At 39.7% G+C, this 22087-nt stretch overlaps 2 protein-coding genes across 5 annotated transcripts in view; one reads left to right on the top strand and one right to left on the bottom strand.

Moving 5' to 3' along the window:
• Positions 1-570: 570 nt before the first annotated feature.
• polr2ea (RNA polymerase II, I and III subunit E, a) lies at positions 571-13140 on the top strand. 2 transcript variants are annotated; one of them, XM_081374795.1, is made up of 7 exons: positions 571-699; positions 7913-8087; positions 9459-9574; positions 10836-10916; positions 11995-12053; positions 12304-12382; positions 12930-13140. In XM_081374795.1, the coding sequence occupies exons 1-7, from the start codon at positions 643-645 to the stop codon at positions 12993-12995; spliced, it is 633 nt and encodes a 210-aa protein (XP_081230921.1). In that variant the 5' UTR covers positions 571-642; the 3' UTR covers positions 12996-13140. The 2 variants fall into 2 exon arrangements, with proteins under 2 accessions (XP_081230921.1, XP_081230922.1); XM_081374796.1 differs by having other exon boundaries at positions 615-682.
• arhgap45a (Rho GTPase activating protein 45a) overlaps positions 13141-22087 on the bottom strand; it is a 48301-nt gene continuing 39354 nt past the window's right edge. For 2 of the 3 annotated variants that reach the window (XM_081374792.1, XM_081374791.1), the window contains exons 18-23: positions 20945-21133; positions 18912-19049; positions 17305-17543; positions 16345-16570; positions 16220-16271; positions 13141-15406 (exon numbers count right to left, since the gene is read on the bottom strand). In XM_081374792.1, coding sequence (XP_081230918.1) covers positions 15156-15406; positions 16220-16271; positions 16345-16570; positions 17305-17543; positions 18912-19049; positions 20945-21133 — 1095 coding nt within the window. In that variant the 3' untranslated portion in view covers positions 13141-15155. The remainder of the gene's footprint in view (positions 15407-16219; positions 16272-16344; positions 16571-17304; positions 17544-18911; positions 19050-20944; positions 21134-22087) is intronic. The other variant, XR_014030805.1, reaches the window with a different exon arrangement.

The following is a 22087-nucleotide window of genomic DNA, read 5'->3' as shown; positions in this document are numbered from 1 at the left end:
TCGGTTTCAGCCAATCAGAGACGGTGCTTATGCCACTGATTTAAAGTCATATGATCAAAACGGTTTTATTTTATTATTATATTACATATATATCTCTATTTTAGGTTGGAATTGCAACGAATTGAATTGGAATTGAAACAAATACAAAACAAATGTATAGTAATACGTTTGAAAATATATTTTTAAAAAACTGATCTTATCTCTGTACCGCAGCTAGTGGTTGGTCTTGATTTATTATTATTATTATTATTATTTTTTTTTTTTTTTGAAAAATGTCTTTGAACTTGCGTTTTTTCCGTAGCTTTTTATTAAAATTATTCTTATTGAACAATATGTCATGTACAAACAACATGGCAACACAAATATATAATTACACTATGACAGTACCTTCAGCTTCAATAGTGTTTATTACAGAAAAGAAGAAGGAAAGAGAGAGAGAGAAAAAAAAATTTCAGGTCATGATTTAGTCAGAGAATCTGATTTAGTCCAATTTTGTGCCTGGCAATAAATGAGACACCATCCAGGGGTCCTTCACCTCCTCCATAACGGTAAACAGACGCAGCTTTCATCACGTGACTGATTAAAGGGAAGTGCGCGTAGTTTGAAAGTTTCTCGGGATTGTTTGATCAGGAACACGCGCTAATGGACGATGATGAGGAGACTTATCGATTATGGAAAATTCGTAAGACCATAATGCAGGTGTGAATGTAGACTGAGCTGCGTTTGTTCACTGTTCATAACTCTTTTAGTAGTTGTTTACATTAAACACGTGATCATAAGATAAGTAGTGGTATATGTACACAGAATGATATAGTAAATATAAGGTGAATTCAGGGTGATACTTTTTGCCTTAAATATGACTTAAAACTGAATTTTTCTAAAATAAAGTATCATCCAGACTAAAATCATTATTCAGTTTAATGTTAAGACATTTAGAAATTGAATGGAATGAGATTCAGTACCAGACATTGACTATAAAAACTAACAAACAAAAAGGTAAATGCTTAAATAGGAATGTAAACGAATATTTTAGTATAGTATATATTATTAGTATAGAGGGAAAACTGTTGAAATAAATAATAGAAATGTATAAATAAATCATTTTCTTTTAAAGGCCCCCTGTAATCGATTTTATCCCTTAAAACTAATCTTTGATTACCAAAATTACATTTAAACGTTTTTGCCTTAAAATATATTGACTAACCAGAGCCCGTCTACGGAGAGCCTTGGCACTTCCTATAGGCCTATGTCACACTTCCTGCTTCCGGAACGCGGAGTAGGGATTCAGAACTTCCGGTCAACAGTATTTCTCGATAAGGATTTAGATTATCAGCCATAATGTCTAAACCATCCGAGGTAGACTGACCACGAGCTATGAGGTTGTTAAACGAAGGTTTTTGCTCCTGTAGAAGCTATAAGATCGTATGAAATCAACCTTGTTTTAAGAAAAACATGTTTTATCTGCGATCTTATGAAAAAAACTACACTACCCAGAATCCTAAGCGTAGCAGCAACGTCTGCTGATTGGTCCAACTCGCTGTTACCATAGAAACGTTTACCTTACTGGTGGCGGAATTCAAACACTTACCTCTGTAACTGAAAATGAATTTCTCCCAGAAGAACTTGTACCCTTTCCTCAGTTTTGACGTTTCCACTTGAGAGTTTTCATTTACCATCCGAACCACATCGTCATATGTGACTTCAAGCAGGTTGCGGAGAGATTTGATCCAGCGGTATCTATCGGACTAAGCCATTGTAAAAAGCTAACCGGAAGAGTCGTACCCCTACTAAAAGTCGTACTTCCGGTCTTCAATTTTTTCGTGACATAGGCCTATTAGCCCCATTGTATCGATCCTGGTTGCAGTTCCATTAGAATTCCACTGGAGGTGATCGCGGGCGAGTGCAGACTGAATGGGAGTCAATGGGGCTATACGGCTAAATGTGTCTCTTTCACCCGATTCCCGTTGAGAAATCTCAGATTTTATTGTAAGTTTTGCCAGTTCAACATGGGTTATTGGTCGAAAGTTGAATGAACGAGTACTTATTTCTTTTCGATTTCTTACAGGTTGAGTTGTTGTTGCCCATAACATGCTAGCATTCTGCTAATGACGTCAGCATTCTGACGTCATTGACATTTTAAAAGACTTTTTAAACCAAATAAGTGACTCTAAAAAATCTAACACCCAGCAATGTGTAATTTCTTTGCATCTCCTTTCGAATACAATATTCAAATTACTAGACGACAAATTATATCCTGAGAAAAGTGGATTTTGAGGGTTTTTCGCCATAGACCTCCATTCATTCTGCACTCGCCTGCGAGCGCCCCCGCATGGACAGAGACGTGTTACTGCAGCCAGTCCAGAAACCGGAAGTAAGCAGAGAGTGCCAATAGCGTACCGCACGATATACGTCACCTTTTCTCATTAATATTCATTAAGCTAGCGACGGTTGCTAGGGGGGTCAAACTCGCGCGTGTCACTCATGCTAGACGCATGTAAACAGTTTACGGACGAGATGTCTACTGAGCTAAACCTGCTAACTCTGTCCGAGAATGATGTCCCCGGTGCCAAATTCACTGGTATAGAAGTAGAAGACCATACAAATATTCAATTGAAGAGATGGCTTGAGTGTAGAGGGCTGAAAAAGAGCCGACCTGATCCAGAGGTAGATTGTTATCGACAGAATTTCTCCCCCAAAAAACATCGCCTTACGCCACTGACAGTGACATTTTGCAGTTTCAACAAGCTATCTTTTACCACCCTATGTCCTGTCTGTCATATATACTATGTCCTCTGGTTGTCTTACGTCTGACAGTTGTTGGGGGTAATTTATATTATTATTATTAATGTATTTATTTTTTGTTTAGCGATCGCTGATGCTACTTGGTCACAACCAACAACACTTAATTTTTAATTAATATCAAATCTAAATTCTCTCAATTATTTTACCCTCCCCCCTAAGGCTGTTTCCTTACTACAGAAAAAGTAAATCTGTCAGATCTAGGGCCTACCTGTAGCATGACCAGGCTTGCTAGAAAAAGGCAGAGGCTGAACATGTCTTACATATTTAAATAAGAGTATTTTAAGAAAGTAGGCCTACATATGACTTTTATGATAAATACATGTCATTCAAGGCAGTAGTAGCACCTACAAGTAACTATATATATATATAGAGAGAGAGAGAGAGAGAGAGAGTTATTCATTCATTCAAAATAATGTCTAGGGCGTAGATCCATCGTTCACATTTATCCCTCTGGGTTTTTGGCTTCGGGAAACGAATAAAGAATACATCCTTCATATGTGGATGGTCATAGTGTCTGGAGTCGTTTCTACAAGTTCCATAGCAGCAGTGTTTACTCTGCATGTTCTTATTTGAGGGATAATCGGCAGAAAACAAGCAGTACTAGCATGAATCATAAGCGAGCGCGCTTCTATGTTGACCCCCTTCCGGCTTACGTTGCTGACGTCACGCGGCCTTGCGGTCTAAAAATAGCACTCGTGCGGCACGCTATTCTCTTCGTATTAGACATTCTCTGCTGTAACTCGACACCCTCGCCTCATTTTTAGTATGCGCGGTTCTATGAATATGCAAATGAGCCCCGCCTCCACTCACTCACTCAGCTCAGAGATCCACTGGTTGACGATCACAGGTTGATCTGATTGGTTACAAGGTAGTTTGTGACGTCAGAAACACCAGCGATTTCAGAGACTTTGGTTCACTGCAGTTTTAAGGAGAAAATACTCAGCAATGCTGTCCATCCATCCATCCATCTTCTACCGCTTATCCGGGGCCGGGTCGCGGGGGCAGCAGTCTAAGCAGGGATGCCCAGACTTCCCTCTCCCTAGACACTTCCTCCAGCTCTTCCGGGGGGACACCGAGGCGTTCCCAGGCCAGCCGGGAGACATAGTCTCTCCAGCGTGTCCTAGGTCTTCCCCGGGGTCTCCTCCCGGTGGGACATGCCCGGAACACCTTCCCGGGAAGGCGTCCAGGAGGCATCCGGAAAAGATGCCCGAGCCACCTCAACTGACCCCTCTCGATGTGGAGGAGCAGCGGCTCTAATCTGAGCTCCTCCCGAGTGACCGAGCTTCTCACCCTATCTCTAAGGGATCGCCCAGCCACCCTGCGGAGAAAGCTCATTTCGGCCGCTTGTATCCGGGATCTTGTCCTTTCGGTCATGACCCACAGCTCATGACCATAGGTGAGAGTAGGAACGTAGATTGACTGGTAAATCGAGAGCTTCGCCTTGCGGCTCAGCTCCTTCTTTACCACGACAGACCGGTACAGGGACCGCATTACTGCAGAAGCTGCACCGATCCGCCTGTCAATCTCCCGTTCCATCCTTCCCTCACTCGTGAACAAGACCCCAAGATACTTGAACTCCTCCACATGAGGCAGGAGCTCTCCACCAACCTGAAGCGAGCAAGCCACCCTTTTCCGACTGAGAACCATGGCCTCGGACTTGGAGGTGCTGATTTTCATCCCAGCCGCTTCACACTCGGCTGCAAACCGTCCCAGTGCATGCTGGAGGTCCTGGTCTGATGAGGCCAACACGACAACATCATCCGCAAAGAGCAGAGATGAAATCGTGTGGTCCCCAAACCCGACCCCCTCCGGCCCCTGGCTGCGCCTAGAAATTCTGTCCATAAAAATTATGAACAGAACCGGCGACAAAGGGCAGCCCTGCCGGAGTCCAACACGCACCGGGAACAAGTCTGACTTACTGCTGGCAATACGAACCAAGCTCCTGCTCCGGTCGTACAGGGACCGGATAGCCCTTAGCAAAGGGCCCCGGACCCCATACTCCCGGAGCACCCTCCACAGGCCGCCGCGAGGGACACAGTCGAATGCCTTCTCCAAATCCACAAAGCACATGTAGATTGGTTGGGCAAACTCCCATGAGCCCTCCAGCACCCTGTAGAGGGTATAGAGCTGGTCCAGTGTTCCACGACCGGGACGAAAACCACACTGTTCCTCCTGAATCCGAGGTTCTACTATCGGCCGGATTCTCCTCTCCAGTACCCTGGCATAGACTTTCCCAGGGAGGCTGAGAAGTGTGATCCCCCTATAGTTTGAGCACACCCTCCGATCCCCCTTCTTGAAAAGAGGGACCACCACCCCGGTCTGCCAGTCCAAAGGTACTGTCCCCAACCGCCACGCGATGTTGCAGAGGCGTGTCAGCCAAGACAGCCCCACAACATCCAGAGACTTGAGGTACTCAGGGCGGATCTCATCCACCCCCGGTGCCTTGCCACCGAGGAGTTTCTTGACTACCTCGGTGACTTCAGCTTGGGTGATGGATGAGTCCGCCTCCGAGCCCTCAGCCTCTGCTTCCTCAATGGAAGACGTGACGGCGGGATTGAGGAGATCCTCGAAGTATTCCTTCCACCGTCCGGTGATATCCCCAGTCGAGGTCAACAGCTGCCCACCTCCACTGTAAACAGCGTTGGTAGGGCACTGCTTCCCCCTCCTGAGGCGCCGGACGGTTTGCCAGAATCTCTTCGAGGCCGACCGATAGTCCTTCTCCATGGCCTCACCGAACTCCTCCCAGGCCCGAGTTTTTGCCTCCACAACCACCCGGGCTGCAGTCCGCTTGGCCCGTCGGTACCCATCAGCTGCCTCAGGAGTCCCACAAGCCAGCCAGGCCCGATAGGACTCCTTCTTCAGCTTGACGGCATCCCTTACTTCCGGTGTCCACCACCGGGTTCGGGGATTGCCGCCTCGACAGGCACCGGAGACCTTACGGCCACAGCTCCGAGTGGCCGCGTTGACAATGGAGGTGGAGAACATGGTCCACTCGGACTCAATATCTCCAGACTCCCTCGGGATCTGGTCGAAGCTCTGCCGGAGGTGGGAGTTGAAGATCTCTCTGACAGGAGATTCGGCCAAACGTTCCCAACAGACCCTCACAGTACGTTTGGGTCTGCCGAGTCTGTCCAGCTTCCTCCCCCGCCATCGGATCCAACTCACCACCAGGTGGTGATCAGTTGACAGCTCCGCCCCTCTCTTCGCCCGAGTGTCCAAGACATACGGCCGGAGGTCGGATGAAACGACCACAAAGTCGATCATCGACCTCCGGCCTAGGGTGTCCTGGTGCCATGTGCACTGATGGACACCCTTATGCTTGAACATGGTGTTCGTTATGGACAAGCTGTAACTAGCACAGAAGTCCAATAACAGAACACCACTCGGGTTCAGATCAGGGGGGCCGTTCCTCCCAATCACGCCCCTCCAGGTGTCACTGTCGCTGCCCACGTGGGCGTTGAAGTCCCCCAGTAAAACGATGGAGTCCCCAGTCGGAGCACTTTCCAGCACCCCTCCCAGAGACTCCAAGAAGGCCGGGTACTCTGCACTGCCGTTCGGCCCGTAAGCACAAACGACAGTGAGAGACCTATCCCCGACCCGAAGGCGTAGGGAAGCGACCCTCTCGTTCACCGGGGTGAACTCCAACACATGGCGGCTGAGCTGGGGAGCTATAAGCAAACCCACACCAGCCCGCCGCCTCTCACCATGGGCAACTCCAGAGTGGTGAAGAGTCCATCCTCTCTCGAGGAGTGTGGTTCCAGAGCCCAAGCCGTGCGTGGAGGTGATCCCAACTATCTCTAGTCGGAATCTCTGAACCTCACGCACAAGCTCAGGCTCCTTCCCCGCCAGAGAGGTGACATTCCATGTCCCTAGAGCTAGATTCCACGTCCAGGGATCGGGTTGTCTAGGCTCCCGCCTTCGACTGCCGCCCGATCCACTTAGCACCGGCCCCTTACGGTCCCTCCTGCAGGTGGTGGGTCCACGGGAGGGTGGCCCCACGTCACTCCTTCGGGCTGAGCCCGGCCGGACCCCATGGGGGGAGGCCCGACCACCAGGCGCTCGCATACGAGCCCCAACCCCGGGCCTGGCTCCAGGGTGGGGCCCCGGCTGCGCCATACCGGGCGACGTCACGGTCCTCCTTTTTTTGGGCATCATAGGGGGTTTTGAACCGCTCTTAGTCTGACCCGTCGCCTAGGACCTGTTTGCCTTGGGAGACCCTACCAGGGGCATATAGCCCCAGACAACATAGCTCCTAGGTTCATTCGGGTACTCAAACCCCTCCACCACGGTAAGGTGGCAGTTCAAGGAGGGGAGCAATGCTGTCGACTTATGAATTTACACATGCTTTGTCTTAAAGCAGATTAAAAACACCACATAGATGTAAAACATTAAAAATGCTAAATTGAACTAAATGCGTAACAGTAAAGTCCTACTATAGTGAATATAAGAAACGTAATGTAACAATGGTTTGTCTTAAAGCACATTAAAAAAAACACCACATACACATATAAACAACATTAAAAACTTGATTTCCACCACAGGAAATCAAATGTTAATCATTTTTAATCAATTATTTAAACGATTAATCATGGTAAAACATTAAAAATGCTAAATTGAACTAAATGCGTAACAGTAAAGTACTATACTGAATATAAGAAACGTAATAATGTAACAATGAAAACTATATATTTTCCAAACAACATTTTATACATGAAAATATAAAGCTTTTTAAACTTTACAGGTGCATACGCTGCATTGGTAACACTTTACAATAAGATTCATTAGTTAACATGAACTAAGAATGAACAATACATCAGCATTTATTAATCTCAGTTAATATTAATTTCAATATTACTAATACGTTAATAAAATCAAAGGTTGTATTTGTTAACATTAGTTAATGCACTGTGAACTAACAATGAACAGCTGTATTTTTATTAACTAACATTAACAAAGATTAATAAATACAGTAACAAACGTATCGCTCATGGTTAGTTCATGTTAGTTTATACATTAATGTTAACTAATGATCCTTATTGTAAAGTGTTACCGATGCATTTCTATAGCAGAAAACGGGCGAAGCTCGCGTGCCGGTTCTCTTGTGTTGCAGCTCTGCCATGATCGAGGGTTTCTGGTGACCCAGGATGAGCTGGACCAGACCTTGGATGAGTTCAAGGCTCAGTTCGGGGACCGGCCCAGCGAGGGGCGACCCAGACGGACGGATCTCACGGTTCTGGTCGCTCACAATGACGATCCCACCGACCAGATGTTCGTCTTCTTCCCAGGTGAGATCTCGTGTTTATCAAGCCTCTGAGAATCACTCACAGGAACGCTGCTAAGAATTGACTTGAGAGTAAAAAAAGTGTTGTCTCAAAGCTGTGCTTAAAAGTTAGAGTTACACTTTATTTTAAGGTGTTATTGTTACAGTGTCATTATATATTTAAGTACTGAGTAATTAAGGGTTCATGCCCGACAGGTAAGTTATTAATGGACGACGGCGAGGCGTGAACTGTCCGACGAGCAGCGGAGGGAGCCGAAGTCCATTAATACCTGACAATGGACACTTCGAAGGGCTTATACCATGGTCACTTGCCAAATAACACATTTTTAAAACATTAGTTTATATTATAATTAGTTTTACAATCGAAATCTAAAGTTTTTACAAACAATAACTTGGTTTCCCTGGTTACGCCTAACGGTTTATTTACTAGGTGTCCTCTATCACTTTTTAATGGACACCCTGCAGCCAATCAGAATCGAGTATTCACCGAGACCATGGTATAATATTAAGCAACTACATGTACTTACTATAGGGTTAGGGTAGGATTAGGGTTTGGTTGAGGGTTAGTTGCATGTAATTATGCAGAATTTACTGTTATTACTATGGTAAATGTAACATGTAACAAAGACACTGTAAAATAAAGTGTTACCAAAGTTAGTTATCAAGCATCTTAGTCATAAATTAAGTGAAGATCTAAATCTTAAGTGTCAGCTAGCTTAGCTTAGCATAATGAATGGAATCCTTTGTTGCCAGCTAGCATGTCCTGAGTAAAAGTGATATAAAAATTAAAAAACCCACCTAATTACTTCTTGTGGCCTGTGTATTCACAAGTACAAATAGCGATGCAGATTAACACTAGGCGATTTCCTATGCAGATATTGACTTGGGACTATATTAGGGGGAAGCACAGGAGATATCACGCCCAAGTAGCAGTGCTTCGCCTGTGCTTCCCCCTAATATAGTCCTTAATATATAAGTCAATATCTGCCTAGGAAATCGCTAAGCTAAGCTAATGCCAACCCTGTCAAACTAAAACAATGCATGCACTGAGACAAAAATGCATTTGCCCACCTATCTAAATGTAGGAAAGAAGGTGAATAAGCCCTATTTCAAAAAACGGTGGAGTGTTCCTTTAAGAGACCTCTCGATCCGTCTTAAAGAACTGAGAGTAAGAGTTATTCTTATCTTTAAGAAATGTGATAACTTGCTTTTATACTTAAGTTTGAAAGCTGGAGTAAATTTCATGAATTCTCAGGACTCAAGACTAAAATGGCACTTTGAAATGGCCCTGACGCACGTGACTCTGAACGCTTCATATGAGCTCATCGCAGTGTGTGTGTGTGTGTGTGTGTGTGTGTGTGTGTCATCCACACAGAGGAGATGAAAGTGGGCATCAAGACCATTAAGATGTATTGCCAGCGGATGCAGGAGGAGAACATCACCCGGGCCATCATCGTGGTCCAGACAGGCATGACACCGTCTGCTAAACAGGTACGCTCCAACACACCTGAGTCTCACCTGGAGCCGGGGACCAGGCTCTCGTTTATAAAACTGTGCAACATCCGCACTTCCACACCTACCTCATTTGGTCCGGATTTCCAGACTTTTCAGTTTGATCCGGATCAAAATTACAGGTGTGAACCCTCCCCCGGACCACGATCCGGATCAAACAGACGAGAAGAGGTCGTCTCGGTCCGGGTCAAACTGAACAAAGCTTTGGTTCGTCTCTAGTGTGAACGCATCTTCTGTATGGTTCAGACTTTCAGAACATTTACAGGAAGTGCCGGAGGTTCCCGCAGGATTGCTCGAGTCTTCTCCTCCTTTCCTGCTGGCGATGATGAAATGTTCACACAACGAGGACGTTCATTTGGTGGATTTGAACACGCCTCGAGTATAGCTGGAGCTGCAGGGAGTAATGCCGTGATAATAACAGTATAGTGGGAATGATATGCATATGTTCATTCATTCCTGTCAAAGTTACCATTCACAAACCAATCAATGTCGAGATGCAGCCCACAGAGACGATGACGACAGGACGCAAGTACGTCACGTAAAGTGCTTTAGTGCGCTGGCATAATTGCAATGTGAAACCAAACCAAAACTAACCGAATGTATAAACATGAACTTTGGTTCAGACCTCGGTGCGACTCTCAGCTGTGAAAACGCCATAAAAGTGTATTTGAGCCCAAAAGCCAAAAATGGTGTATGGCAAAAATCATATTCAGTGTGCGTACGCCAGAACCTGCGCTGAATTCCCTTTATAATCCCAGTCAGAGGAAGATTTTGCGTCTCTTCCCCGAAATAACCATATATGGAGCTTACAACGCCTCATTTACTATGCAGATCCTCATCTGCATATCATTTGCATATTCATCCACGTGATGCCATGTTTAACAGTACGGATGTACGTCACATTACATTGCTAAAAATCATTTAATAGCCTATCCTTGCCCTGCTTTTGAATAAATAAATCAAATAGTGTAAAATACATTTAAGGGGAAAGTTTTTCTCAATCTTTTCCACAGGTCAAATAACATATTTTGTTTTATTTTATTTGAATGGAAACGGATAGGCCTTATTGACCATTATTTGACTGAAAATACTTCCTCAGACCATGAGTTCTGCTATTATCATGCGCTGAGCAAACATTAAAACACAGCATGCCACAGGAAAAGTGTTCAAAAGCAGCGCATCCACTACAAATATTTCTGTTTATTAGACTATAAATGTTTGATGATGATGATGATTGCAGTCTCTGGTTGACATGGCACCGAAATACATCCTGGAGCAGTTTCTACAGCAAGAGCTGCTGATAAACATCACAGAGCATGAGGTGAGACGCTTTCCCCGCTGTGACAGAAGTATGTCATAAAAGACCAGCATAATTCACATGTTTTTATATATTGCGATTTGAACTGTGATATGATTAATATCTGCTGTTAAAAGAACAAAAACTACTAATTCTTTCCATTTTGACCCAAGCACTAAAATATTTTATAATATGAATATTTAAAATATTAATTAAAGCTGATGATATTTAAGAACTTTATTAATATAAATATTATGAATATAAAAAATATTAAAATATCATAATTGAGATTTGTTATATTAACAAGTATTGCACAATTTATTTTTATAATATGAATATTTAAAATATTAATTAAAGCTGATGATATTTAAGAACTTTAATAATATAAATATTATGAATATAAAAATTATTATTAAAATATCATAATTGAGATTTGTTATATTAACAAGTATTGCACAATTTATTTTTATAATATGAATATTTAAAATATTAATTAAAGTGTATGGTATTTAAGAACATTAATAATATAAATATTATGAATATAAAAAAAATCAAGATTTGTTAACAAGCATTGCACACAATATTTAAGAACAATAATAATATAAATACTATGAATATAAATAAATCATATCGACATTTGTTATTAACAAATTGCACAAAACATTTTATAATATAAATATTTAATCTTAATGCGTATAGTATTTAAGAACATTAATAATATAAATATAATGAATATAAAAAAATGTAATAAGAAATTATATTGAGATGTTAACATATTGCACAAAAATATTTTAGAATATGAATATTTAAAATATTAAAGCGTATATTATTTAAGAACATTGATAATATAAATATTACGAATATAAAAAATATGAATTATAAAAAAATCATTGAGATTTGTTTAAACAAATATTGTGATTTAAACTATCACACAAATTCGACATCTGCAGTTAAATGAACAAAAAATATTAAATTATAATAAATCTAATGTCTCGTTCTAACTTTAATTAAAAATGTTAAAATATGAATATACAAGTACATATTTCTTTTAAATGTTTAATATCCTTTAAATTATGAACATGACTGGTTCTGTGTCTTGCAGTTGGTCCCTGAACACATCGTCATGACGAAAGAGGAAGTGATCGAGCTTCTGGCCAGATAGTATCCGGATCTAGAGTTACACTGACTGTTGTCCGACAGGTTTCCCAAACACGGCTTTACACTCGCTCACTGCTGACCACGTGTCTCACACACACACACAACACAACACACACACACACACACACACACACACACACACACACACACACACACACACACACACACACACACACACACAGACACAGACACAGTTTAGTGTTCGGCTTCTCTGTGACGTCACCTGTGAACAGCTTTTCTTGACTGTCACCAGTAAACTCAAGGAGAGCCAGTTACCCAGAATTCAGCCTGGTGATCCCGTGGCACGGTACTTTGGGCTGAAACGAGGGCAGGTGAGAACAACACTTCATCTGAAGACTTTCGTGCAATTTACTTAGGATTATAGTATTGAAGTATTACAGTCAAACAATAATGTATTCAGACCTCATATCAGTTTATTCGCTATAGTTTAGAAAACGGTAGTAAAATATGAGCAGAACTCAGTTGATATTTGACTGGTTTTGTCCGTCCTTCTGTTAGACTGTCTCACACATGAATTATGTTGAATATCTGTCAGCTGTTAAATTTAACTCCACAATTAGATAATACCAGTTTAGCTCAACCAATCACCAAGCAATGCTTCATTGTGTTCAGTCTGTGTGTAAAAAGAGCATTAGCAATTAAAGAAAACACACTTCAGCAAAACATGATCAGCTCAAAGAGTCCCAATAATTTTTGGTCCCAAATGTTACTGGTAGTCACTGTATGAAGAATATTTGGGTATAATATATCTGTTTACTTTATTCACTTACATAAATGAACTATAGCGTCCTGCACACACTATTAAAATGACATCTGGTGTCTGTATGTCCATTAAAGACGTGGTTGTGCGTGTCACAGGTGGTGAAGATCATCCGGCCCAGCGAGACGGCTGGACGATACATCACTTACAGACTCGTACAGTAAAGATGCATCAGGATTTGATTCTTCTTTAAGGCTTTCATTGTCGTCTCATGTTCTTTTGGTTTATAATGGGCGATTCTTGTGATGGACGACAATTAATTTAATTTCCCTTGCTTTTGCAAATCAAAAAATAAATCACATTTTGTTTAATGAATTGTTTTTATTATGGTGTTGTGAATATTTTAACGCTTCCTCGGAATATATACAGTTTGGGAATGTACACAATGGTTTCGACGCATTTATCAGTCAGGTCATGTGGTTAGTCTGAATACATGGTTCAGATGAAGCTGCTGGAGTAATGAAATATACACACTATTACCAATAAAGCATATGTTTGAAAGAGAAATCAGTGACGCGTTAAAACCAGCACTGACCAGCAGCGGCTGTTCGCTCAACACAACCGTAACATCATTTTACGCTCTTCTGTCAATCAACAAAGAAAAAGCTCCAGTGCTTTGATGAAACTATAATAAATACAAATGTTGAAAGTTCCTATATATTCCTATGGCAATATATGTGGAGACTTTTTAATATCTACACACCTTGAAATTGTATTATTAAATAATAATGGTGTTTGTTTGTTTGTTTCTGAAAGACAGAAATGATTGTATTCCAGTTCTTTATGGTTTATGCAGAATAGTGCACAGATGTATTGAGATATTGAATAAAGAGACGCGTTATTATAAACATCCAGTTCATATTAGCCAATATTTGAAACTTCACTGATCTCACTTTTACAATCTGAGGTCGTATCAGTTTGCCTGTCAGTCAAAACTCTCTTAAAGGGATAGTTCACCTAAAAATGAAAATTACCCCATGATTTACGCACCCTCAAATCATCCTAGGTGTGTATGGCATTCTTCTTTCAGACGAACACAGAGTTATATTAAAAAATGGCCTTGCTCTTCCAAGCTTTATAATGGGAGTGAATGGGTATTACTTTCTTGAAGTCCATAAAAGTGCATCTATCCATGATTAAAATGCATCTATACATCATAAAAGTGCATCTATCCATGATTAAAATGCATCTATCCATCATAAAAGTGCATCTATCCATGATTATCCATCATAAAAGTGTCCGTTTGGGGCACTTTTATGATGGATAAATGCACTTTTATCATGGATAAATGCACTTTTATGATGGATAAATGCACTTTTATCATGGATAAATGCACTTTAATGATAGATAAATGCACTTTTATCATGGATAAATGCACTTTTATCGTGGATAAATGCACTTTTATGATGGATAAATGCACTTTAATGATGGATAAATGCACTTTTATCGTGGATAAATGCACTTTTATGATGGATAGATGCACTTTTATGATGGATAAATGCACTTTTATCATGGATAAATGCACTTTTATGATGGATAGATGCACTTTTATGATGGATAAATGCACTTTTATCATGGATAGATGCACTTTTATCATGGATAAATGCACTTTTATGATGGATAAATGCACTTTTATCATGGATAGATGCACTTTTCTGATGGATAAATGCACTTATTATGGATAAATGCACTTTTATCATGGATAGATGCACTTTTATGATGGATAGATGCACTTTTATGATGGATAAATGCACTTTTATCATGGATAAATGCACTTTTATGATGGATAGATGCACTTTTATGATGGATAAATGCACTTTTATCATGGATAGATGCACTTTTATCATGGATAAATGCACTTTTATGATGGATAAATGCACTTTTATCATGGATAGATGCACTTTTCTGATGGATAAATGCACTTATTATGGATAAATGCACTTTTATCATGGATAGATGCACTTTTATGATGGATAGATGCACTTTTATCATGGATAAATGCACTTTTATGATGGATAGATGCACTTTTATGATGGATAAATGCACTTTTATGATGGATAAATGCACTTTTATGGACTTAAAAATAATAATAATGCCCATTCACTACAATTATAAAGCTTGGAAGAGCCAGGACATTTTTTAATATAACTCTTGATTGTATTCGTCTGAAAGAAGAATGGTATATACACCTAGGATGGCTTCAGGTTGAGTAAATCATGGGTTAATTTAAATTTTTGGGTGAACTATCCCTTTAATATGACTATTGTTTGACTTAGTGGGAATTAACATATACAAATGGTTGAATTCCTAACGCCTCCCTGGTCTTACTGATCTGAGACCTGCTCGGAGTCGTTTTCCTCAGTTTCCTCGTTTTCCCCTGTGCCGGTGGTCTGCTCCGGGATGGTCTCCGGGACGAGTGCGCTCAGGTCCAGGCTCACTCTGGGACTGGTCTGCTCTTCTTCTGTACTGGTCTCGCTCTCCTGACTCACCAGAGGAGGGCGCTGTGCTCTCGCTCTGCCCTGCTCCTCCACATCAGAGTCTGAGTCCTGAGAACCTGAGGAACCCACCGAATGACCTGAAGGAAGAGGGAACGGTACACTCGTTCAACAGTAACACGGCACAATTCATTTAAAAAAAAAAAAAAATTACATTGAGAATTTTTCAACAAATATTGTGATTTGAGCTGCAATATGATGAACATTTAACATAAGGATGAAAGGATACAAAGGCATTAAAACAAGAGAATTTTACAACTAAACTACTAAATTCTAATAATATTACAAACCTATATATATATATAAACATTTATATAAAAATATTAAATACAATTTGTAAAAATAACATTCTAATATTTCTTTATATATATACATGTGTGTGTGTGTGAGTAACTTCTGATTCTCTTAATAAAAAAAAGCCAAACAACATTTTCAATATTAATACTTTAATATTATGAAAAAATATATATATATATGCATACATTTGTGTGATGTGTTTTTCACATTCGCTTGATTAAAAAACTTTACATACTTTAATAGTAAAAATTTTACTATTAATACTTTACTATAGTTAAATATTATTATTTAATATTTATTTATTCTAATATATATATACACATACTGTGTGTATTTCATAGATTCTCTTAATTCAAAATCTGAAGCAACATTTTATAATATTTCTTAAATATAGTTAAAATAATAAAGATACATTTTTTATTTAAATATTTATAAAATTTTAATCATATTATTTCTAATATATTTCCCAATACATTCCATATCCGCTTAATTTGCAAACCCAACCACACAACATTTTATAATATTTAGATTTTAAATGTTTAAAAATAAACAATTTATTTAATATTTATTATTTCTAGTATATATGTTTCTCTCACCACATTCCAGATCCGCTCTGTTTGTCTCTTCATGAGTTTCAGTCTCACAGTCCTGTGGAGGAGAATATGAGTAAGTGCATCAGAACCTCAGAATAAACATCATGTGACTGTGTGCAGAGTCAGACCTGGCTCTGGGCTGGAGAGGAGACTGAGGAAGAGGAGGAGGAGGAGATGAAGATGCTCTGCTGGAAGACGATCAGAGCCTCTACGATGCGAGCCTGATGAGGGTAATCCACCAGAGATGAGAGCGACACCGTGGCGCCGGTGGGTTTGGGTCTCATCAGGGTCGGCCCGAACACGATGCCTAAATTACTAGCACTCATTTTATTATCTTGCTCCAACTCAGACACTCTGTGTGTGTGTGTGAGAGAGAGAGAGAGAGAGAGAGAGTGTGACATTATGCAATTATGACAAATCTATAAAACGTCAGTTTTGCGAACTTGATATTTCAAGAAGTGGCTATTAAACAGCTTTTTTCTCATATTCATACAGTTAAAATGGTGACCAGTTGCAGGACCTAAAATACATGCTCTCATATATGCAAATGTAAAAAAATAATAATAGTTAATTATTTTGCATGCCTTGTTTTTTAAATGTATTTGTCTTCTGAACTCATGACTTAAATTATTACATATTTGACTATATTATTAAAATATAAAAACATTTCAAATTAAATTTGATAATAATGACCTATTAAATTATTATTAGATTATTAGACTTAAATCATCAATATATTAAAACTTAAATGCACTATATATTAAGAAGTTATAAAATATTAATTAGCCATTTTTTTAATTATTGAATTATTAAATTAATTACTATTATTATTATCATTATTAAATAAAGTATCCCTTAATGATTTTGTAAAGTTTCAGTCCTTCTTTAATTATGAAGATCAATATATTTTATGATACATTTCTAAATTAAATATTTTATCATAGTTTTTGTACAGTTCAGATCAAAGTGTCAGTATTTAGACTTTTTTTAAATATTATACATAAGTGAATATGGCATTGACATGTCTAATAATCTCAGCAGGCGTTTCTAAAGCCTCGGCCGTCGGTTGTGAATGTGCAGAAGCTCACCTGCGCAGGTGTCGGACGATGTACTTCAGCGTGGAGATGTTAGCGTGTGGCAGCCGCTTGAGCAGCTCTCTGAGTTTCTGCACTAAGGTCAGCACCTCCGGCTCTGTTTCTGACCCACGATCCACCAGCTCTGGGCTTTTCATGCCCTCGCTGGTCTCTGAGCCGTCTGAGCTCAGGCTCTCCTTCGCCAGTCCCATCAGATCATTATACTGACGGAAGGGCATGATGGGCTCCGGGAGCTGAGGAGGAGACAGAGACCATGAACATAACACACTACACGTGACACGTGATAAAAGCCTCTTTTCCATGTTAATCAGAGTGTTTGTCCTAACCGGCCGCGACGATTCCATTTTAGAAACGGTTTCTATTTTTCTGCGACGTCGCGCTGGAACAACAAACACAAAGTGTGGCGATGATAATCTCAGGTGCTGTTTATGTGCTTTATTTAGTGTTAAAAGCGTGTCATGTGACTCTGAATATCATTTAGTGCTCCAGCTTTGAGGCTGTAAAAGCAACAATGGATAATTCACCTTAGATTTTGAAATTAAACAAATGGAAACAAGAACGTTCAAACTGTGAACAAACAAGTGTATTCTTTGACAAAGATTGTTTTAGTAACTCAGTAGCCTATGTATTTTAATAATGTTTAAATGGTGTAATATTTGTGAATGATTATGTCTTATCCGGGTCTCATCTAGCAAAATGATCGGCCATTTTCAAAAAAAAAAAAAAAATATATATATATATATATATAACGTGATGACGTAATACGTGGCGCATCTCAGAGATGGTACAAGGCGAGCATTTGTAGTTAAAAAGTATATATATATATATATATATATATATTTTTTTTTTAGAAAATGACCGATCGTTTCTCTGGATAAGACCCTTATTTCTCGACTGGGATCGTGTCGAGACTGTGAAGCTGCATTGAGACGGACATTTGAACCTTCTTTGAACATTGGTATAGTTGGTTGTCATTGAAGTCCATTATATGGAGAAAAATCCTGGAATGTTTTCCTCAAAAACCTTAATTTCTTTTCGACTGAAGAAAGAAAGACAGGGATATCTTGGATGACATCGGGGTGAGTAAATTATCAGCAAAAATGTTTCTGAAAGTGAACTAATCCTTTAATATTAAGTGACTTGCATTTTAGACACCAAAATTGCCTGTTTTTGTTCAATTTCACCAGCAAAGATAGTTCTGAACAAAGCAACAGCACTGTTTTGTGTCCCTGAGCGAAACACGGCGGTGTTTCATAACTGAATGAACGAATCGGTTGAATGAATGATTCAATGACTGACTCATTAAGCTTAGTTCCTGAATTGAATCAATTGAAACTCAATGACTCACTCATTAACAGTGACTTGCTGCCATTTAAAGTATCTTTAAAGTTTTTTAAAGAGGAAAATATGCACTATTTTTGGAATCAGAGCCCCAAAATGAATAAGAAGCAAGTATTGGGATTCATTCAGCACATGATGCTATAGATGATCATTTTCACTCACAAATCAGTGCAAAATGAACAGGAAACGTCTTTCCAATAAACACTCTTTGAATGGAAGTGTGATCTTGTGTTTGTGTTGACCCGTGTCAGGTGACTCACCTGTCTCAGGTAGAGCTTTAACACGTTGCTGATGTCATGTGGAGACGCCTGCGAGAGCTCCACCAGCTCTTTGCCGTTCTCAAACGCCTGGCACAACTTTTCCACACGGGTCTTCACGCCGTTCACACGATAGATTCCCTGAAGAGGAGCAAAGAAAGCATTAACCCTGTCAAGCCTACTGTGTCATATCTGATATGAAAATATCCAAAACCTCTAAATGATCAAAATGATCAAAAAAACTTTGGTGTAAAACCTGTGTCTTTTAAAACGTCCACCTTCAGCTCGTGGTTCACGTGTCTTTTTCTTCTGTCAAATCTTTAATGATTTAATAGAGTAAATGTAATAACTTTGATATTGTCAGTAATGTTTTGAAGATGAACACTTACTGGACTGAAGCAACTTCGGTTTACTTGATTATCCAAACATCATTTATTAGAAATATCATGTTAAAATGTGAGTCTCAAATATGATCATCAGACTTTTGAGGAAGGTTTATTTGTTCATCTCTCAATCATTCTATTGCATTGCATTATATGCTTTAAAAATACAGAGCCTTGATCATAAAACTAAGCATTTAAATATCATCTGACTAAGGCACTGGGAGATATAGTGACGACTGATATTTACATGCATTTAGTCAGTCTGTTATACTGTTATAAAGATCTCATTGATTGATATTACAAGCTATCAAAATGTCTTCTTTTTGACCATATAAATATCAGCAACTGCACAAATTGCTCAGTATGTTGTTTTTTCCTCCTTGAGTATTTATATATTCTCATAATATCAGACTGAATGAGCCATAAAATCCTGATGCATCGTTTTAAGGATGCATCGAGTCACTGCTCCCAATGGTTTTGGGAGTAGTGAAGTTCAAATCTGCAAAACTGGGGAATTATTTTTTGCAGCCTTGTCCATTAAAACAAATATATCATGAAGAGATGCAATTAACCAATAATTTATGTGCATAACTTGCATGCATATAATGTATAAAGATGTTTATTTGCTGTTTTACTTCAAATTTTATTTGCAAATGAAGCAATGAGCAAACATACCCCAATGAGCCAAAACATTATGACCACCTGTATAATACGCTGTTGGACTCAACAAACCATTCCTCCATCAGTGTGTGCATTATCCTGCAGAAAGAGCCTCTTCCACCAGGGAACACCAGTGTCATGAAGGGCTGAACCAGTGTTTAGGTCGGTGGCACGTGTCAAATTTACGTCCACATGGATATCCAGACCCAGGGTTTCCCAGAAGAACATTGCCCAGAACATCACACTTCCTCAACCGGCTCGTCGTCGTCCCACAGTGATCCTGGTGCATCACTTTATCAGGTAAACAGCGCACACACACAGCCATCCACGTGATGTAAAAGAAAACAGGACTCATCGGGCCAGACGACCTTCTTCCACTCCTCCAAGGTCCAGTTCTGACGCTCACGAGACCATTGTAGACTCTCACGAGTGGACAGGTTCATCACAGGCGCTCTGATTGGTCTTCTGTGTGTTGTGACACATTCCTCCCTTAACCATCATTAAAGTTTGTGTGACTTGTGCCACAGTAGAGCTTCTGTTGGCTCAGACCAGACGGGATGGTCTTCATTGCTCTCATGCATCGATGAGGCTTCGGCGTCCAACACCCTGTCGCCGGTCTGTGGTTTATTCCTCCTCAGACACTGTTGGTAAATCCTCATCACTGCTGACCGCACAAACCTTGCCGTTTCAGAGATACTCAGACCCAGTCGCCTTGCCATAACAATGTGGCCCTAGTCAAAGTCACTGAGATCTTTATTCCTGCCCATTTCTGCTCATCAAACATGTTCATTACGAGAACTGATTGTTTGCTCTACCCAGACCTTAATATGTGGCCTTGTTAGGAGATGATCAACGATATTCGCTTCAACTTCAATGTTTTGGCTCATCAGGGAACATTTATAATTCATTTAATGCTGGTAAACATTCAAACCAATCAGAAGGGAAAATGCAGAAAGAACAACTTAATTCCTTTTCAAAGCTTTCCTCTCGCACCTTCATTTTGAGTGCTCTCCTCTCGATCTCTGTGATGCACTTCTTGATGATGAAGGGAACGCCCTCCACGTCTCCCTGCAAGACCTGAGAGAAATCCCGTCCGAAGAGCTGCAGGCGACCCTGGAGCTTCTTATGACCACACTGGATGGCCAGAGACTCCAGACACTTCTTATGGCACGCCAGGAAACACTGACACACAAACACACACAGATGAGATCAGATGAGAACAAAACGAGAACTGAATTGAGCTGAATAAGGACAATATTGTCTTCTGTAGAGTTGCTATACAGCTGAAAATCAAGTCGTTTCATAACTGAATTTCGCAACACTGTCTGTTTACTGGTTATTACTGTGAAGCTGCTTTAAAACAGTTTGCACTGTACTGGGCTCAATGCTAAGGATTTTTATATATATATTTTATATATAAGGATATATATATATATATATATATACAGTATATATATGAAGAGTTCAGATGCAAAAGCCTCTAAGTGCCATCTGAAATTTTCTTCTAGAATGATAATTTTTATCAAGCTCGTATATTTAAGTTCAGTAATTTCACTTAAATGGCAATGAAAATTACCTATTAATTGTCATTTAAGTGAAATTACTGAAATAATACGAGCTTATAACTGAAATTTACGAGCTTTATAAAAATGATCATTCTAGAAGAAAATTTCAGATGGCACTTTTGCATCTGAACTCTTCATAATATATATACACATTTTAAGTTGTGTTGCTGTTTCGACCCATGTAATGTGTTCTAATAAAAAAACACTAATATGTTTGATACCAGAGAAATTTTACAATTCTCGATTGATTCCAATTTTGATACCCCAGCAAAACTAGTCTAACTAATATAGGATTTAATTAAAATAATAAGAACAGTCTCAATATGGACTTGATTATCTGCACCAATTATTTCATGATGACACACTTAAATCATTCGAACAAATAAGAAATGAATTCACACTCCCAAGGTAGATATTTACAACTGAGACATTTCCTCACAACGCATAAGGATCTAGAAATTATAAAAAAAAAAAAAACTCCCCAATAGAAGTTTATTTGAAACAAATACAAATTGGACGTGCGGTCAAAAAATCATTTCTAAAAGATATCTATTATTTTTGACTAAGAATT

The sequence above is a fragment of the Scardinius erythrophthalmus genome, assembly GCF_964197995.2.
Source record: "Scardinius erythrophthalmus genome assembly, chromosome: 9".
Lineage (NCBI taxonomy): Eukaryota > Metazoa > Chordata > Actinopteri > Cypriniformes > Leuciscidae > Scardinius > Scardinius erythrophthalmus.
This window is presented reverse-complemented; position numbering and strand designations above follow the sequence as displayed.

Bases quoted from the DNA above. Each gene is read 5' to 3' on its own strand.
- polr2ea (XM_081374795.1), top strand. From the start codon at position 643: ATGGACGATGATGAGGAGACTTATCGATTATGGAAAATTCGTAAGACC. The intron at 700-7,912 runs GTGTGAATGTAG...CTTGTGTTGCAG, and splicing joins TTCGTAAGACCATAATGCAG to CTCTGCCATGATCGAGGGTT. The intron at 12,383-12,929 runs GTGAGAACAACA...TGCGTGTCACAG, and splicing joins TTGGGCTGAAACGAGGGCAG to GTGGTGAAGATCATCCGGCC.